The sequence below is a fragment of the Watersipora subatra genome, chromosome 9 (assembly GCF_963576615.1).
Source record: "Watersipora subatra chromosome 9, tzWatSuba1.1, whole genome shotgun sequence".
NCBI classification, from domain to species: Eukaryota; Metazoa; Bryozoa; class Gymnolaemata; order Cheilostomatida; family Watersiporidae; genus Watersipora; species Watersipora subatra.
In genome coordinates this window covers 28,574,125-28,595,505 of record NC_088716.1, presented here as the reverse complement: position 1 = coordinate 28,595,505, position 21,381 = coordinate 28,574,125, and the positions used below count along the sequence as shown (strand labels likewise).

Below are 21,381 nucleotides of genomic sequence, written 5' to 3'. Positions count from 1 at the left end.
GTGAAACAAGCAAATGCTTGAAGGAGTCTGGCCTATTCTCCATCAGCAGTGCCGTTCGTTTTCCAAAATACATAAAAAGATAAACTTAATTGGCAAGTTTTATTTGAAAACCTTACTGGCTATTTCCCTTCTTTTCCCTGTGAAAGTAATGTAGGTCCATATATTATTGTTTATCCTGTGATCAAGGTAGCTAAACATTTCTGGCATCATAGCTGCCATATTCTCTTACTTTCAAGAAAACACGAGCTATACCAATATAGAATCGCATATTGTCTTATACTGCTTCAAGGTGGTATCTCTATCGAAAACTGATAAAGAAAAATTGAATGCTTTCAAAAATTATGCTTTAGGGTTATGCTCCCTGATATGGACAGTAATGATCAGTGTCTTAAGGCCCTTCATGCTGAGGACCTAAATGTGTTTTTAGATATTTGATGTCTAAAATATTCAGATCGTATCTCCAATCTACCAGGCCATCCGTTACATTCAAACTTCCCTAAAGAAACCACTACACCTTGTATTAGACACGAACATCAATTTACATTATAGAGCAGCGGTAGGCAAAAAAGCATTTTTACAATATAGATAATTACAATTTACTTTACTAGCTCTGGTTTTTGTCTCATGGTGCGATTTGCTTTGAGCGGCATAGATAGTTCATAACTCATGAAAACTGGTGGGCAACTCTGTGGAGGTATAGCGGCTACTCTGTGAAGGTATAGCGATTACTCTGTAGAGATATAGTGACTACTCTGTAGAGGTATAGCGGCTACTTCGTGGAAGTATAGCGGCTACTCTGTGGAGGTATAGGCTCATTGTCAAATAGTTTGACACCAGCAGCCATTGTCTTAACAAATCAGATACAAATGCCAAGACCAAACAATGCACATATCAGCTAAACTATTTATTTTGACTAGTGTGACCAGGAACAAACACGCATGGCGTAAAACGTGCTACAAAAAATAGGAGACAAGGTAATATTATAAAATGTCTACAATGCTGTGGTTCAGAAACACACATTAATGACATAACTCCATAAGAATAATCTGAGTATGACAGTTCATTTTGTAATATATTATATGTATTACAACATGAACCAGATATATAACATATATGTGCACAACTGCACTGTCACATGCAGTAATCTCTTAGAATGCTCTTCAAGGAAGACAGATGAACAGCAATATATTTACCCGCATCTTCCTATTGCCAATTGTGCTTTAGAGACTAGAAATTTGGGCAGTTTTTAGGAGAATGTGGAATGGAAGTTAGAACAAAAGGGTCTTGTAGCTGTGCAGTCTGACATCTACTGACACAGGCAATACCAGTTGTTAAAACAATGAAAATATTTTACTTATTTACAAAGGCCTATAGTTACCATAAATCTATAAATACAGTTTGCATTTTTATGTGTAGTGCTTTAGACATATTCTAGACATTGAGATTGTTGGATGTAACGCTTTCTGTTCTATTTATGTGCAGTGGCAGCGTTTCATCAGCTCTGTTGCCTAGTTCTATGTCGTCGATGTTGATTGAACTCGTTTCAGACGGTGCGCTTGGATATGGTGGAGGGCAGCTCGATGTAGCCGATATACTGCGCCTGTAATCGGTTGGAGAAAACTCTACATTTTCACCAGGTAATAGTGACTGGGAATATACATTGCCTAGACTGAGGTCCTTGTACTGTAACTTGTCTTGAATGTGTCCGGTATCATGGAGTATGTTAAAGTCATGATAGGATTCTCCTGATGAGGTTATATTAGCCACCGGTGCATAAGCGTTTGGCGTCAGGTTGTTATCTGTGCAAAACTTTTGTTCTCCATTCGCATCTGGGTCTGTATTTGTGATGTGATATTCATGAGCGGAGTAAATACTTTCTTCCGAATGCTCGCTGTGCAAATGGTTTTCTAGCTCTCTCCTGTGAATAAACAGACATTATTAACACTAAGACAGTAAGCGAGTACCAGGCCAGCGATGGATGCTGTCATATTTGCTGAGATAACGAAGTTTGTGTCGGCACACGATTCAGCGGGATGCCAGTTCACATCTTAATATGATTGACAGAATATCACTCTGCACTCACCAGTTTTTATGGCATCTTGAGTTGACCATGTCAATGAGCTAACAATGCCATAGAATTGACAATGCTGTAGAACTGACAAAACCAGAGTTGACAAAACCATAGAGTTAACAACACCATAGTGCTAACAACACCATAGTGCTAACAACACCATAGTGCTAACAACACCATAGTATTAACAACATCAGTGTTAACAACACCATAGTGTTAACAACACCACAGTGCTAACAACACCACAGTGTTAACAACACCATAGTGTTAACAACACCATAGAATTGACAACACATAAAGTAACAACATAGTTAAAAAACGCCATTGACAGGCGAGTTTGACTTCTGAATTTGATGCGCACGCTGAGAGTGCATAGAGAGAAGGCTTACCTTCTGCTGTAGCATTTGTAGGAAAGCCCAAATCCAATGGCAGCAAATACAATTATCAATCCGATTACCGTCAGAAGCACTGCAACAAATTAGTGTATTTATGGAGTTATGTTCTCACAACCCTAATAAGGGAGGTGTAGATGCATGTCAAATGAAGTAGAACTAAGACCTACACCCATCGAGGAGGGAAAGGTGTTCTTGCGGATTCTAGACTTTTATACTAAATATAAAGTCTTATTTTTACTTCTCCAATAACATAGAATAAGTTTATTATCTCCATAGATAGGAATTATTACTGGTATGTCTATTAATGTATAAAGTGGTTGCCGTAATCTCATCTAAGATTTATGCCAGCTAAAAATTGGTCTATTTATCAAATATTTTTACTTTTTCAAGTGATTAGAGAGCTTTTTGGATTTCCCCGGGAAATTATTTTGGCAAAAGACTAACGAAAACTGAACAACTGACTTAAAATCATTTTTAATTTTGTTTTTGCTAATCTAACAGCATTTATTAGGTTGATGTCTAGGTCACAGTTTACCACAAATTTGCTTTGCTGACGTATTTCTCGCGAGCGTTAATAGACAATGGTCGAGTTTATTTTCCTAACAAGCTAGATAGTTTACCGAGTGCAGTCAATGAAAGCATTTGAATGACTAATCAAGAGAGACACTTATGATAAGCACGGCAGCGGTGATATGATGTGATTATGATTACCTCAATTGCATAAAGATATGTCATTCATCTAATCACATGTCAAAACCTATTAGAATAGAGAAAGGCGACAGAGCAAGATTCCTGGGAAAACATGTGAGTTTGCTAGCTAGGCCAGCAGATGGTACAAAAGCCTCAAAGACATCTTCTAAAATGTTACGATAGCCTGCAAGGATCAGACGTAATTTCATTAGTTGTTTTGAACAACGGCAAAGTATGTCAAACCCTGTGATAAATTTTTTGCAGAAAGTAGGAAGGATGTATGTTTGTAAAACCTTTAATTGGCATTGGTGATCAACAACAGACTGATGTGTTTCGTCACATGCCAAAAAGAGAAATAAAAAGACAGCAATTGGGAATTATCAAGTGAGTTGAACAGACATTGTTTCAGAAGTTAGTAATCTAATAGTATTGAGGGGGAGTTGGGGTAGTGAATTGAAGGTTATAGTAACAGAAAGTTCATAAACTGAAACATGATCATGGATATAGTATGTTAGTGTCACAGAATAGACAACCTCTCCTGTTTCATGACACCAACATACTACATACACGAGTCATTTTATGACAATTTTTATAGCAGATACTGGCATGTTGTTAACTATTTCCTTCTACAAATCTGTATGACATCTTCCTTTTAGTGTCAATTGCATAAATCTGTTCTTATTAGATTACACATGCACATTAAACTAAATAAAATAAGCCACTTATAGACATAAAAATAAACATTTATAGAAATCCAGCTGTAAATTGATTGCATTCATAAAATGTTTACTGCGACACTTTAGCGTCGGAGCTTTACAGCCTTAAAAGAAAAAACAAACTAGAAAAATGAAAAGCTATTTTAAAGCTGGAACCCAAAACTTACAAAAACAAATTTTTAAAACATTTTCGACTCCGCGTATTCTTCCGCAACGGTACATAAGTGAAAAGCAATAATATTATGTGATTGAGTAAACAATAAAAATATTTTGAATTTTAGAGTTTACTAGAATAGCTTGTAGCAAACAGTTTGTTCGGTGTGACCACAAATATTCTCTCATGTCACACCACTACATCATATCACCATGCTATCCCATTCCTTACATCATCCCAAAACCAGGTGAGCAGAAAAGTAACAATTAAACTTACACATTGACTTGTACCTAAAATTTGTTTTGAACTATTTTTGCAAATTTGGTAGAATAGTATTTAAACTTTAATGCTTTTTAAATATATTTATTAAAATTAAATTTAAATAGCAGTTCAGCACAAAGTATTGTCGTTATATTTGCAAGAGTTGTATTTTCTTTAAGCACTCTCGATCTCAACAGTCTTCCCGACATGCGATCTCAACATATGTCAAATCGTTGACTTCCCCAGCACTGACTAGCTTACATGTATATCACTCTTTATATCACTGTAGATCACGGTTTGCGCTCTTTCTTTTAAGTTCTATTATTAAACTACACAATGTCTTTTCAATGGCATTAAAGATCAAATATTTGTTTCGTGATCTTTTTTGTTTCGAGATCTTTTTTGATCTATTACGACTTAACTAACTTTTGGCCTTTAAATTTATAAAAACAATGTTAATAATTGTTGCCAATGTTTAGCTGTGAGGATTTTGTCCATTCTTCAAGTTTTAGATTTAAGCTTTATTTGAAGGTGTAAGTTTAAAATTTCGCCTCCAACTATTTAAAGCACATAAATTACATAATTTTTTATCATATATTTCAATACATCAGAGTCTTGGCTTACGAATGAGCCTTTGTTTGACATGAGACAGACATTGGTTGGTGTTTATAGGATTTCCACAGAGCTCTACCGCAAAAATGTTTAATGGTATAGACTCGAAAATTGTGACGTCACAATTTTCATATGCGGTGTTGTGTGCTCTTACCGCATATTTTATTGCTTACCGCTTATATTTATCAATTACGATAATGACGCAAGTGTCAGGGGAAGGTAAGACAACTCCAGAGAACTAATGAAGATGATAAAAGAATCAGTGTCATTAGTTCTCCATGTACAGATTATTTCTATAATAACTAGTTCAGATTCCAAGCACCATACTATATTTTCCTGATGATATTATGCACTAGCCCTCTCATTTTATTGTGATGTTGAGGGACGTGACTGAGACTAATTAATTTCAAGCATTGCGTGATCGCACGAAAGTGCGATTGACATATAATCCTAGGGCCACGCAACCGCAGGTCACAATTTAATCGATGTGATTTCATTACCTTTATCAACGACAGTATATTTATTGAAGCATAATTAATTAACCCAGAACATGTGTTTGTATTGGTCGGGCGTTAGCACGATCCCCGGGCATTGTTGATTATCTAAAATCCTAGTTTATTATTAGCGCTCTCTGGGTTTAACAGCACTGATTGTCACAGAAAAGCGCAACCTCAATGGCAGTGAAAGAGATCGACTACCTAAGGCTAAATACTAATTGTGACATCACATTGTGGGAACCGCAACCAAGTGTTTTTTTATTGCAGGACATACTTTTGACACCCTGTTTTTCATAGTTCTATTATTCTTTGTGTATTGAATATAGGCTTATTCGAAAGCCAAGACTCTGATGTATTGAACTATATAATAAAACTAGAAATTCCACTGTCATACAGCCCACGACCAAAGTGATATTGGAAAAAAGAAAGGGTACTTATTGTTGAGAAATGCAATATTAGCAGTCAGATAGGATAACTGCAATGGTAGCTGTAATGTACTGGGTGTGGGTGTTATTATATACAACAAATAGCAATAATGAAAGGAAAAGATTATATGTTTATATTTCTCCTCCTGCAAAAAGAGAAATGCAATTATGGCCAATATTAGAAGTAAAATGCACTGATATTATTAGAATAACCAATATTATTAATATAGTAATAATATAAAACCAATGCACAATTTTGTTTACATTTCAAAACGTCATAGCTAACAATATCACGAAGTTGTGATATTTATATAGATTTTTAGAAAATCTGTACTACATAGTCATTGTTCTGTAGTCATCCAAACTTATAATTAATTATTGTAATAATCTCATAAGAACCGTTAAAAAAATATCATCGTCATTTCCTTTACTTACACTGCGTTGGACATCAGTTAGAATACGAAAGTACTCAAATGTGTCGGCAAATGAAAATTGAAAAATTAAAATTGGCAAAAATGAAACGATTTCTGTAGTCCTATGTTAATTGCCGAAACCTTCGGCAATTCGACAATGCTATAGACTGGTGAAAAGTGCACGTTATTTTTTCGTGAAATGCGCAAGACTCTATCTTTCTATTCTCTGTCGCTCGGCGTTTCAATTTCCGGTCTTAACTTTTATTAAACCAAGCTTTTCAAGCATTTTGTGGCGATTTTCGTCCAAATTGATCTGTCTATTTGTGTATAATCCGATCAGATGGGTTAGTTTTAGGAATTTGCGGTAACCTTTCAAAGGCTTGGTAACATATTTAAATAGGTTTATATGCGTTTTGTATCATTATTATACTTAAACGACTTTACTGAAAAATAGTTAAATTTGTTGATAGGATTTCGTTGCAAGGGTTTGGTGACGGCCGTTAACAGATAATTTTTCGGGAGTTGTGTGCACATGTGCATTTATCATAAATCTTCCGATCAATCGCTTCGCTCTTGTTTGGTCGTGGGAAAATTATGTAATTTATGTGCTTTAAGTTGCTTAGCAACGGTTGAGAAGAAAACAGGTGTACCGTTGAGTGATGCATTGTGTGCTATAGTGCTAGGCACGGGTAATAAAACTCGTGGAACTTGCGGGTTTATCTTCTCTCGAGTCTCGGGTAATAGAGATTGAGTAATTCGATCTTGCGGTTTCGCGTTTTGGCTTGCGAGTTCGGGTTTTGGTTCACGGATCCGTCGAGTGGAGTGGACAAAAACTCTGTCTATTGCGCCCTGCGTTCTAAACACTGTTTGATAACTCGCCTGTGAACTCTGACATTTTTGTCAATGCGCGTCAATAACCCTGAGCAATCTGAGCATGTGAAAAATGAAAATGGCACTTGCGAATGATGCGCAAGAAAATGGCACGGGAGCTATTCCATTTTAAACATTTCCATACTCCTAGCATTGCGTTGAAAGCATGCCTGCTAAGCGAGATACGAGTGCGCTGCTACGACCTCTGGCGTAGAAATCTATACATTTTTTGATAAAGCGCGTGGGTTAATTCGCAACATGAAAATTTCCACTAAAACACTTATCATAAAGTAACTCAATGTGCGCACAACTCCAAATCAGCATCATCAGCCAAATAAAAACATGGTGATTATTAATATCTTATAATGACAAGGGCGTGTATGCTAGCCGACTAGTAAGTAGGTAACTAGTAAGTAGGTATACTCACATGCTAGTTTAGGTACTCTGGTAGCTGGTTCATCTACAACCAAAACAACAGGTCAAAATAATAGGAACTAATTCTCTTTCACATTGTTGCATTGCTTTGCTCAGCCATTTTACCACATCATTCCACACGATGCATGTGTTTTTTACCTAATGAATGCTCCATTTAAAAAAAACTACATTTTGTGACATGAGAATCTATGGCAGCCAACTATAAGAGGACAACCGATAGCTAAATGTCAAAGATAGCCTCAGCTTGGTGACAGCAACATTTTATCAGCTGCAAAAAAGTTCAAATGAATTCCTGTGGCATGAGTTGTGCTGTTGGTAGACTGAGCAAGCTTTGGTTAAGCAGTCGCCACACAGTAAAACATTTTAACTTCTGCCGAGGCATACTTCAATCGCATTGAATAATAAAAATAAGGATTGCGTTTGGTCTTTTGTTCACCAGCATTGTCCCGCTATTCATCTGCCACGTAACGAAAAGGCAAGTTTCATAGAGCGTTTGTTTTCTATTCAATATGGCCTAGGTGAAGACTGACTGATTTTGGTCCCCGAAGAGAAGAGCACCATCAGCTTACTGACTGGAAAGTTTTTACATGACATTACTGTTCTGTGTTGTGACATTGATCTGTCAAGAGATTCCAGGCTATGTCACAGCATCTAGTCACTGATACTGACAAGGGAACATTCTCATGACGCATTGACAAGCTTCTTTTAGAAAATAAACAGCATGCCGAATGTGCCCGGTAGTCAAGGTCGAAACGCAAATCGCTCACCATATTGGCAGATGACGAGATAAGTGCAACGTTGGCAGTTGCATAAATCTGCCTGCCATTTAAAGTCTGTCCAATAGCCAAAGGCAGCGCAGTTTCTGTCCCTGTTCCAATCCGGCTCCTCGGTATCCCAATTAGTGTAGTTGATTGGAGTTACCTCATCTGAAACAAGGAAAAAATGCAATTAGTAACTCGATACTCTGTATATTTTGAAATATTCTCCTTGTCTGACATTGTTTGCTGAAAACCAACTTGTAGCAATGAGATAAGCTGCCGACTACAAGTAGGTCAATAGGCATTGTGACCTTGTTTTATTTATACATGGTTGTTTAGCCAATAGCATCATTCCAATTTTAGACTATCATAAAAAGCAGGTTGACAAGTTATTTTATTTGTCTTTTAGTCCGTTTGGCAAAATGGCTGGTGACCAGCTAAATATTTACATTAGTGAATAGTGACATCATTGGCAGCATCATTGCATCATTGCTCTATTCTGGTCTTTTTTCAAAGATGAGGCTTTACTCCTGAAGGTAAAGGTCATTCATTTATTGGTTCCTTTCTCTACTTCATATTTTTAGAATCTAAACAAAGGTCTGCCCTTACTAATCACACCAATGCTAAAATAATTGAGACGAAGTTGTTGCTCAAGTGTCTACAAGTGTCTACATTGGTCATCCACTACAAGCTAAATTTATCGGCTGCGTTGCTGGTCAACAACGAATGCTTCTCATGAAAGTGAACTAATGAGGAATACACGGTGCGGCAGCTGACAGCACTTATGCTGACTCATAGTTTTACGGTGTTTGTATACAACCCTTACCTAAGCATTTTTAGTCTTCCCACTCTGTAAGTTGTATGGCTTTGCATGAGATAAAAACAAGAAAAACTCAATGAAACTTGTCAATATGGCTGATGACAGCGAAGAAGCAATGAAGATAGTAAGGCCATAATAACTTTGCCAACTGTAAAAACCAACATTACAAGTCTCTGGTATCCGGTTCAAAATATGCTCAAACCCTTGTCCAATTTTCTGGAGACTTTCTAAAAGATATACCCTATGTTTCCATGATGCGCAGTACTGCGATGCAACCCCCTCCAAAGTCTAGGGGATTGTACAATTACATGCTGCGCAGTGGTTTTCAGCAAATTAGCCAGAGAAGAGAAATTGTATAAATCGAATCGCCTGATGGAGAAATAGAATCGATCATGGATACCGAACATCCGAAACAGTCTATTAAGGCTTCTGTCGTCATTATACTTTTATTTACAATAAACATTCACAAGGTTTTACAAACCTTAACACAATTTTTACAAAGTAATATATTTTTAATAAGTATTTTTAAGTAATATATTATTTAAACCTTACTTTAGGATTTGCCACCTATTTTTCGAAAAGTTTTGGCATCGATAACAAAGTCTAGAAAAGTAATCACCTCATCATCCTTGTGGGTGCAGACCATAATTAAATTTAAGTGAAAGAAGATCGGAAGAATAGAAAAAACAAAATTAGCGGGATAACTTTTGTATTAGTTTATGGCCCTCGATGAATCTGCCTCCACAACAAGAGAGCTATGCGCAGCCACTGCGCAAATGCCGTTTCCTTGCTGCGAATTTGCACTGGCTTCGCACTGATCAGTGCGTAGTGATTTCAGTGCGAAGACGCCGTTTCCATGATTCGGAGAGGGTGCAACTCCGAAGTACTGCGCATCATGGAAACAGTAATAGTCATGTGTAATAGCTATGTACACAAGTATTACTCTATGCAGCAAGGTGACAGAGTAGTGCAGTTGGTAAGCATGCCTGTCTGGGAGTCTGATTATCTGGGTTTGATTCTTCTACGGGCAAATTTTTTCTGATGCTCTTAGCATCGCTTTGAACAGACAGTTAGGTACTTCTTTTATTATAGTAAAGAATAATGTTGCATATTTACGAACCTTTTTCAGCATCTTTTTCTCCGTTGTCCTTGTACCAAATCTGGCGCCTAGAGCCATCATTGGTCTCTTCAAACCTTCGAGTAATGCCAAGCCAGAAGACTGATGGAGTCCCAGCATTGTTTTTGTCCATTCCGAGGAGTTCTTTCACTGACTTTTCCAGCATTTGCTGTTACAAGAAACATTAAATGTGCAACACATGGTCCACGGCTCTACAATACACTGTCCACGGCACATTTGTTCTCACATAATACCTCGACATTGCGCAAGCAAGTGTTTCGTCCGTGTATTTAGCCGTCTCTTAACAATTTGGAACCATACTCAAGGAGAAGAACTAGCAGTTCGCCGTCTAACAATTCCCTGACAAGTCGATTCTTTTCGGATGTTAATGAATCCGTGTACCGGTGTACTGGGCAGCATATAAGCTTAACATTTGGGAGGCACAAAAACCAGAACGGCGAATCTCTAAGGACCACGACTAAGTCAATAAGAGCTTACATATATGGAGAAGGAAAGGCAACATCAGTAGCTAATCAAACAAGAAAGAATCTCAATTATATTTTACTATCAGGATCATAATTATTATGCAGACAAGCATTTTCTCTTTAGACTAATTGTCATTTGCAAGTTGATCATATCTAAAAAAACAATTGTCATGTGCAGCATTATTCAATACACAGCGCTTCGTTTCAACCAACCTGTTCCTCCTTGTTTTCTATCGTGATCACGTAGCCATCTCGTTCCCTACACATCTCTTGAGCTTTCGGATACAACACCTCTTTATTTATAAACTCGAGGCATCTTCCCGGCAATGTTATCGTCTCTCCTCTAGGGTTGTCTGGACACCCGCCCCCAACTACTACAATATAGGTTTCACATCTCAGTCTTTTGATCCATGGCTACACGATGAGTGTAAATGTAAGCATAAGTAAGTCGGATATTTTTGGTATAAAAAATTGCCAATATGAAGCATATATTTGTCTGAAAAGTGCTTTAACATGTCTCATCCATAGCTGTTTGCATGAGCAAAACATTTCTATAATGTAGAATATATGGTAAATTAGATTAATAGTATACTAAAAGTACATCTTACATCAATAAAGTTACTCTTACCACTTACAAAAGGAAAAGGTAACTTTGTGTTCAGTTAAGTTACAAAAACATAGAATGACAAATTGGCCAAAACATGATGTACTATTCCATATATTTTATATCTTTTATTTTATCATTTAGTTCGTTTCCAAAGAAACCAAACCAGAGTTCCTGCTGGTTATATATGTCCTGTGGTTCCGTGTTCGCTCGTTCGATACACACTTTTAACCTGTATGACTGGATGAGGCATACAGGTGACAGATCACAGATACAGTGGACAGATCAAATTGTGATGTCTTCTGAATTGATATACATTTGCTAGCTCCTTTAGGGCGACCGTGACCTTAGTGACCTTGGCAAGTACTCCAAGTTAAATATTTTTGGATATTTATCCTTCCTAGTTAAAATTTTCATATGTATAAAAACTGAGAGCTTTACAGTTAATGATACTCATTAAAAATAATATATCTGTTTTTAGTGCAACTTTTATTAGCGAGAGTTATAGTATGCCGTACTCCTTTGTTATGTACAAGGTCAAATAGATTTAGCATATCCATAATCCATAGTCTCTGGTAATCCATACTCTCTGGTAATCCATACTCTTCATTTATTGGCCGAACATCTTCATGACAAAATAAAGCTTGCATGTCACAATGGGTCACACAATGGGATTAGCTATACTTTCCCTGACAGATAGCAAATTATTTTTCTACAATATTTATTTTCACGATTTATTTTATGTTTTATATTACAAGATGTGATGCATATATTACGCATGATGAAAGTTGGCGAACTGCCAAGAGAGGCCTGGAATGGGCCTTTACTGTTAACAAACAGTGCCTTTGATGACTGCTTTGCCCTTTTCTATTTAGCATATGGTTTGAAAGTACTAGTTTATGGTTAGAGGAAGAGAAAGTAAAAACAACGGCATTACCTGGTTGCAATAGGATATCTGATATGGCATATTGGCCAACTATATACAATGTTTCAGAGTAAATATCTCAGAGCAATTATTTGGAGCATTCAAATGAAAGAGGTGAGATGTGAGAAAACAGAGAGGCCAGCTAGTCGTTGAACAGTTCAGCATTCCAAACAAAAAAGGCACATATATACACTGGCAAACTGTTTGTGCAGTGCTGATGCTTTTCTGTCCTGGAAAGTGCACACCTCACAAATTATCACTGCAGTCAAGAGCATGGGCAGCAGGTGGGCAGCAGGTGGGGAGAGGCAAGCTTGTACAAGTACCACTTATTGCAACAGTTGCCTAAATGATGTTGAATGTCAGATGAAATGCAGGAATAAGATGTTACGAAGGCAGCGTTTGGGTGTTAATGTCAGCGAATACAATTTGCCAATGCCTGCTGAAGCTGTTAATGCACTTGTCTAAAATGGCAGCGAACCAAACTGCTGCCTCTCATAAGAAAGCGCCGTTTCACACTTCTGCTATATCTAATTTGCTGATGGAACAAGTCAATGCCACAGCGCCTGTTCCCTTCTCAAGCGTGTATACAAAGAACAGGATGTCCAGTTAAGCTGCCACGAACAAATAAGGCCAATTTGATTCAATCATAAATCTTGACAGAAAGCTATTCCAATTAAGGCAAGTGTGAATGAATCAACTAGTCTGAGCTATTAACATGTATATATTATATTCAACTCGTGTCCAGCAAGAAAACCTCAACATTATGATTAAATACGCAGTTATAACAAAATACTGGATAGCAATATTACTGTAGTTCCTCAAGATGGCGGCATTGTAACCCAAATCGGAAGACTCCATGTAGCACCCTATAAGGAAGCATTTTTCAGGAGCATGGCACGAGCGAGCCAAACATGAGAACAAAGGGTATGCCAGACTCGGTGTATAAGGCAGTTGTCATTAGTAACACGTCTTAATATCTCCTCTTTAGAAAGGGCAATATTATTTAGCTATAACTGCAAGTTATTCGCAGTGTCATGTTTGACTTCGGTAAAAACACATTATCACTGGCTACTGAATTCGCAATATTTTACCAATATAATTTTTTATATAAAATCAAATGACTCAACCAGCACATACTCGCATAACATGAGGAATTGTATTAATATTGTAGGATATCCATAAAGTAGCCTACTATAGTATAAACTAACCAAAGGATTAAACATTGCAATCAGTTTGAGTAAAGTGTTGTCAGAAGAAAAAAACATTAATTCCCCAAACGTTTACTCATCAAAATAACAGTTCCATATTATCCTTTGGAATACCTAATCAATACCTAATCAGTACTTGACATAAATGTATCTGTCAAACTTGACATAGAACTGGTAAAAACCCTCATCTATTTGAGAGCCTCGTATACAAACTTGCATGTAGTACCAAGGAGTACGGAAAGTTGGAATACAAATTGAATAACCAAGCTAATCGAACTAGAAAATGATACTAGAAAATGATATATTTATAATTTTGAACCTTTTAAGCAACATTTGAACATCAATTTCACTGTTAGACTTGCCACAAAATGTTAATTATTTTGTGCGTTCATTACAACCGCCGCTGCCCAACATTTCATTTGTGTACAGATATCATTTTTAAATTTACCGAGCCACAGTATTTACGAAACGAATAGTTTCATTACCAACTGTATGGACAACTCCTGACAATCACTTTGGGCACTCCATGTAACATTTTAGTAATTTGAGGTCAGCCAAGAACTGGTGTTTGGGATGCCACGGGCACTCCATTTAACAATGGTAGCCTACACATCTGCCAAAACGGTTCACAAATAATTTTCACGAGTAAATGATATGTACTTAAAACAATACACAATTAAAAAAGAGTTTACTTTATGCTGAAATACTGACAAGTACTGAAATGGTGTTGATATCAGTAACACGGGCATACATAAAAACTTACATAAAACAAAGGAGAGTTTGACAGAAGGATTATAGCAGTAGAATGATAATAGCATCAAAGAAAGACTAGACAGAAAACAGATAGTAATAACTATCATGTTTGCTGTCTAAAGTCAACGATAAGAGAGTTAGCGCTTTATCTAAGTACATCTTAGTTTTTGGAACAGCAACCAAAATAGAGAAAGTTAATTCCCCTCCCTGGACGCCGTTTGCTAAGAAAGCCTCGATTGCGAAATCAAGGTAAGTGAGAGGGCCTCGATTATACAAACCGCAAACAAGAGTAAACAGGTGTTCCAGGTAAACAGCCCCGATCTACTTGCTCCCCACGTAGAAACTAGCAAGAGTGGAGCTTGCCATTGTTTTGTCCAATGTACGACATACTACACCCGACATCAACAAGACTATAAATAGCGACAGAAGTCCTTTGTTTTTGTCTTAGCAGAACATGCAGCAGTTCTCCTTTTTCAGCCGCCCAAAACTGCCCTAATCGCTGACAATAACAAGCTGTTGTAAACATGGAGACAACTTAGTCTGCCGGGGATGACCTGCTTCATTCCGAGTGCATTGCTTAGTTCTTTTTTAACATTTTCGATACCATAGATCATACTCAATCAATTGTGAGCAGAGTACTGGATTACCAGAGCTTTACTCTGCAACAAATTACTTTTCCAACCTCAACTGACATACATTATAATTAGCAAGAAATATTTGAAGGAATATTTCCCACTTGCTAATCACAAGTGATTCATGGGACTTCTGCAGAAGTTTGTTATTCTTGTCAGCATGAGATTCTCGATTCATTATTAATCGTAAGATAGCATCGACCTCTCGAGCTCCCTCGCTTCTTGGCACTGCTTGTGTGAATGATGAACTTGAACAAAATTTTAGTAAATTTCATCAGAAAGTATCGGTATTTTGCTATCATTTGTGATTATTTTGATGTTTGGGGTGATCTGACTGCCAGTTTGTTTTAAGATTAAAATTGACAAAACTTGATCGCTGTTAAAATGCTAAGATTCGAGTAAAAGTGCAGTTATGACATCTATAGTTGCACTTTGGCACAAAGGGACCGGACAGAATAGAGGCGCGTATCGCTGCAACTCGATAACCGATTCCAGAAACGAGAGAGACACGCAGCTGGACAACTAATGACATCATTTCTCTTATTTTCCTTCTGAGCCTTTTAATTGCGATCAAGTTTTGTCGATTTTAATCTTGAAATATCCCGGCAGTCCAATCAACATTAAAAACAATCGCAAATGATAGAAATTCTGATACTTTCTGATAAAATCTACCAATATTTTGTATAAGTTCACATTTCAGGACACGCCTGGCATATAGCAAACATACCTCTCCTTCCGGACTCCTAACCTTGGTATAAAATGGATGAGGCGATGACAAATTAACAGAAGGCAAAGTACTCGCATCTGTTGAACTCGCCGTTACAAAGAAAGTCGTAATTATATGCACCGCTGGGACCTCCAGTGCATTGCAACACAACACGCTTTTGTTGAGGCTAGTTATGGAATGTTACAGCAGCTTACTTTCCAAGTGCAAAATATTAACCTTGCAAAACATCTATAGTTGGAACACTCATCTAGCGGAAGCTGTCACAAATGTGACAGCTTGCTTCAGCAGCACCAGTAATTCAAGATAAATTACGCCGAGTTTGAAATGTAATAATTTTATATAAACAAACAGATATTTTTTTCAAAAATAAGCCAAAAAAGGGCTAAGTTTCTCTATGAAGCGTCTGAAAGGAGGGGGGTTATTAAACCCGGACCACTAGTCAATGCATTTATTATATAAATGCCAAATATAAGTAATATAAGTGCCAAGTTAGTAATATAAGTGCTAAAGATAACATTTGGCACAAAACAGATAATTTTTGGTTTCAGCGCTTTTAGCTACGGTATTTGTATCGTTAAAAAACGGATGCAGACATACGGCAATGCAGTTCTTCGGCTATTCTTCAATGATGAAGGTAAGTAAACTAAACTGGATGGCAGATATTTTTTGTTAAAAATAATCTCATATAGGCACTTATAAACAAGAAGATAGTTTCACATCAAAAGAGTTTTAGTGTCAACGAACAATACGCAGAGATGTCAAATACCCTTGTAATTAGTTTTTTTCATGATGAATGATATTTTTTGCCAAAACCACACAGGCATGCGCAATCTTGCAAATTTTCTTTTGATCTGATTAAAGATAGATTAGTTGCCACTGCGCACCCAGTTAGCAATCCTTGACTTAATTACAAGTGGCAGCATGAGGTAGCTTTCCTATTGATGGCTGTCACAGCCTTTCTGGAGAACCTGTTTAAAAGAGTACCCTCTTAGCTGTTAGCATAATCGTTCCTCCCAGCTAAGGTTCGACTTTGGTAAGTCAAGGAAACTCAATTAAATTTCAGGTAAGTCTTTTCAAGGATTCGAAACGGATTAGCGTAAATCCTAGTAGAGGAAGTCCAGTTACTCATTAATAAAGTTGGTTTACTGTGTGCCGCTAGACAGGTTGACATTCATATCCTTGTTTTATTTTAAGCTCAGCCAGGGCATGGCTATTTTTTACTCGTGTCAGAACAGTGAACTTTGACTAACAATCTCATCGTCTCCATCAATAATCGCTCTCTTTGATGTTTCAGTAGAAAATGTCCGCTCTTTTGTAAACGAAGAATGCGTGAAGTAACTGGTTTGTTGATAGCTTACTTGAATGTTTACCGAATCCTGCACACAATTAGCTTGCAAATAACAATTTGAGCTGTCATTTATTGTTCAAAAGGAGAGGTTGGTTTACTATAATATTGGTCAGAGCTTTACAATATCAATAAGAAAAATATCAGCTGAGTTCAATCTTGCGTCCAGAGCTTGTTCATAACGTTCCTCAACTGCTGCATTGATTACTAACCTTATGAATGTTGATTTTTGAAAGCTGCCAAAGTATTTCAACCAAATGATGATACCCAACGCTACCACAATACAAACTCCAAATTAGATGAACTTGGTTAAGGAAAGCTATACAATATTTTACCTGGGTTGACGAGAAGCAAAGCAAGTGTTATGAGAGCTTGTACGATGTCCTCCATGCTCAAAGAAAGCTGGCGGAATTAAACTGCACTCGACGTTTGTCGTTACTGTTACTCTCTGACGCATGAACAATGTTTGTGCTTGCGGCTAGGATAGCGGATTATATCTGAAAACAATTCAATAGCTACTGCTTTCTGATTGGCTAATGGTGAGAACTATCAAACTGCCATTGGATAGGAGCTCCTTACGTCTATAAGCCACGGGCGTAATAATAGCCAGCCTATAACGTAAGAACAGATACTAAAATCAATTTGCTAGGAAATTCAAGTAATGTATATTTCCTTAGCTCATAACTTTTCAAACAAAGAAACCATGTACTAACATATGATTATATGCTGCAGTGTATAGACCTGGGATAGGTGCCTATTAGGCCTTGTCTTACATTAAGTAAGTGTCTTATACCAGGCTATGTAGACAGTAATGGTATTGATTGAATAGAGTCTAGCTAGGTTATCTAGCACATGAATAAAACATGATATCACAAACTCTATTCTACTGTTATAAGGAGATAGCTAACCTACCACAATCAAGTTCTTTAAATGCTTTCCTGCAGAACAGAAAGTTAACTCACTCTATCAACGTGTAGTGTTGCTAAAGGTAAACTTCCACAAAAATTTTGTAGATTTTATTAGACAGCATCGATATTTTGCTATCATTTGCAGTTTTTTTATGTTTGAAGTGATCCGATCACCAGGATGTTACAAGATTAAAATCAACAAAACTTGATCTTGGTTAAAACGCTCAGATCAAGCAAAAGTGTGATTATGTCTACAGTTGCAAAGAGACCGACAGAATAGAGATGCGTACCGCTGCAACTTGCCATTATGTATTTCTCTTCTGAGCGTTTTAACCGAGATCTAGTTTTTTCGATTTTAATCTTTAAACAACCTGGCAGTCAGATCATCTCAAACATCAAAAACAATTACAAATAATAGAAAAATACTGATACTTTCTCATAAAATTTACCAAAATTTTGTGAAAGTTCATCTTGAATAACGCTTGTAGCTGCTAGCTAATGCAGCAAAAAGAGGCTGACAATAACAAGCTAACGTTTTACGTCTCCCAAGTGACGTTAGCAGCTTGGCCCCGGGTCAGTGAGAGAGAGTTGAGTAAGCAGCACACCTTTAACGATGGTACATTGATCAATAGGGTTCCCCTCGGCAGCTCTGTTGGAGAGCCTATGCTATTAGTGAGCACAATCGCTGATATAACCTCGGCTCATGCAAATGCAGACTGTTCGAAATAATTTTGCAAAAGAGGTAATCTAATAATAGAGCTATTCAAAATCAATAAAGTTACTAGCAATCTGTACTGCTAAAATCTGTTCAATAGCACCGCTTAAAGGGTCACTCGTGTCAAATTACAATATTATAAAAATTCACCGATGTAAACGCGGATATGTTTGTGGTAGTGTAATCATTGTTATTATAGACGATCATCGAAGTATTGCATGATTAGCACCAACATACGACGATAGTGTGAACCAGCATTTAAAGATGAACTTACACAAAATTTTAGTAGATCTGATGATGTATCGGCATGTTTTTATTATTGGCTATTGTTGTTTACGTTTGAGGTGATCTGACTGCCAGGATGTTTCCAGATTAAAGTCGATAAAACTTGATCCCGGTTAAGACGATCAGAAGAAAAATATGTGCAAAAGACGTCATTAGTTGCTATCGTTGCTATTGTCGATATCGGCTATTGTGTTGAAGTTACAACATTATCCATCTCTATTCTGTTGTTCCCTTTGCAACTATATACATCGTAATAGAATTTTCGCTTGATCTGCATGTTTTAGCCACGATCATGTTTTGCCAATTTTTAATTATGTAAGTAATTAAAAATTGGCCGTACGATCACATAAAACAAAAATAATTGTAAATGATAAAAAATGTCTATACTTTTCGATAAAATATTTTAAATTTTGACTTGAGGGAAATATTCATGCGAACATACCTTCAAACAGTCTTGTATAATTCGTTGTTGTAACAGTTTTAACAGTCCAGCATGTTTTCCGGTTTAATAGCGGCTACTACAGCTGCAATGATAATATAGAGCCAGAGATAGACATAACCAACCCACCCAGTGTGTTGAATAGCACTGAACTAAAGGTCTATAGCAGACCACCCACCTGAGTGCGTCATACATTTCATTGGCTAACCATCCTATTAAATGATTGGCTGGTCATCTGGAAAGTTGGTGAATAAAATAAACACTTGACATTTCACCAGAACAAAACACCAGAAAACCTAGAGTAGTGGTTCTTATCCTGGGTTGGATTGAACCCTAGGGGTTCAGTGGAGCTCTCTCAAACTGCATCAGCAGATGTCACAGTGATTTGCAAGGTGATATCGTTATTTCGATAATAAAAATATCACCTATTTTTATAATATGTAGTTGTTGTAAGTTCATACATTGCATGGTTTTGTTCTTTGAACACAGTGATGTTAGTACGCAGTTCCTTTTTATGTACAAGTAAAACATGTGCCTGTGTCTTGAATGTGAAAAAAGATCACACTTCATTTTTCATTAAAGAAGGGTTTGGTAAAGCACATATGAAACTGGTAGGGTTCAATATGTCTAACAGGTTTACGAACTGCTGACCTCAAGCAATCGACTGTATACAACTTGTATACGACTTGTATACGACTGTATATGATATATATATATATATATATATATATATATATATATATATATATATATATATATATATAGCAAGCTCTGTATACGACATGGTGCCTGGCTAAAATTTTCTTCAAATTATTTCACAAGTATTCAGTATAGGTATCAAAACAAAATGTTATATATATATTTAACTGACTATTTCATGAACAAAAATTGGTGAAAATAATTTTCACCAAAATCACAATATCTTTAGCTTGGGTAGTATTACAAGAAAGTAAGTTAGGTGCCTTTATGAAAACATGAAGCAACTGAGCAAAGTAACTTAACTCAGTAATGTAGCCAAAATTGGCCAATTAGCAAATATTACATAACTGTGATGAAAAAATTAATGAAGATTTTTAATAACAAATTTTTCTTTATAGAAAACGAAATTTTGAGAATGTTTTTTTTTAGATATGGACATTATTATCACCGGTAAATCCGTTCAAAGAAAATTATACTATCAGACAAAAAACAAAATAAACGATAGTGAAGAAAAAATATGTTATGATATTATTAAAAAGTGCATTATATTTATGCATATATAATATTCAAACAGCTATGATATAATACACAAATGGTAATAAAATGAAAAGTAATAATGATATAAAAAACAAATAGCAGTTTTAAAAACTTATATATAAGTTTTTAAAACTGTATATGTTTCACTGTATATATACAGTGAAACATATACAGTGAAACTCGGATAACTCAAACTTCACGGGACCAAACGAAAGTGTTTGAGTTATCAGAGCGTTCAAGTTATCAGAGCACTGTCACAAGTCCATGTATTTATTAGTAGATAAATGTGCATATACAAACTATAATATAAATTGAGTGCATAGATGGCTTGTTTCAAATTAAAAAGCTTCTACTGTGAAGTTTTAAAAAAATTTCATCAGAAAGTATAGAGACTTTTTTATCACTTGAGATTGGTTTGTTGTTTTAGGTGATGTGATTGCCAGGACGTTTTCAGATTAAAATTGGCAAAACTTGATCGCTGTTGAAATGCTCAGAAGAATTTTAACCAAGATCAAGTTTGCCCATTTTTCTTCAAGTTTATTTCAAGGTTAGCTCACTTTTCCTTGCTTTCGGAGGACCATCGCTAAGCGGATGTTTAGTAAAATTTGATTTTTTGCCAACCTTTAGAAAAGTCGTTAACGAAAATATTTTGCCGATGATGGTAATAATGACGTCTATGAACTACTAAAAGTTGAGGTTTATCTCTATGGCTTGGAATAAAGTGATATTCTAAAGCGATAACAACCGTCGCAGTAGCCGTTGGCAAAAAACTGTTCGAGTTAACCAAGTTGAGGTCGAGTTATTTAAAGCAATTTATCATTGCGTGGGAACGGACCAAACAAATCCGTTCAAGTTAACCATGTGTTCGAGCTATCCGAGGGCGAG

General features: G+C 36.5%; 1 protein-coding gene across 1 annotated transcript; it reads right to left on the bottom strand.

Annotated features, from left to right (window-relative positions):
- Nucleotides 1–889: 889 nt before the first annotated feature.
- On the bottom strand, nucleotides 890–19,387 carry LOC137404068 (uncharacterized). The gene is made up of 8 exons (XM_068090224.1): nucleotides 19,264–19,387; nucleotides 17,249–17,410; nucleotides 10,933–11,093; nucleotides 10,238–10,403; nucleotides 8,307–8,465; nucleotides 7,532–7,564; nucleotides 2,461–2,539; nucleotides 890–1,918 (listed from the first exon to the last, which is right to left on the bottom strand). The coding sequence occupies exons 2-8, from the start codon at nucleotides 17,301–17,303 to the stop codon at nucleotides 1,432–1,434; spliced, it is 1,140 nt and encodes a 379-aa protein (XP_067946325.1). The 5' UTR covers nucleotides 17,304–17,410; nucleotides 19,264–19,387; the 3' UTR covers nucleotides 890–1,431.
- Nucleotides 19,388–21,381: the final 1,994 nt, after the last annotated feature.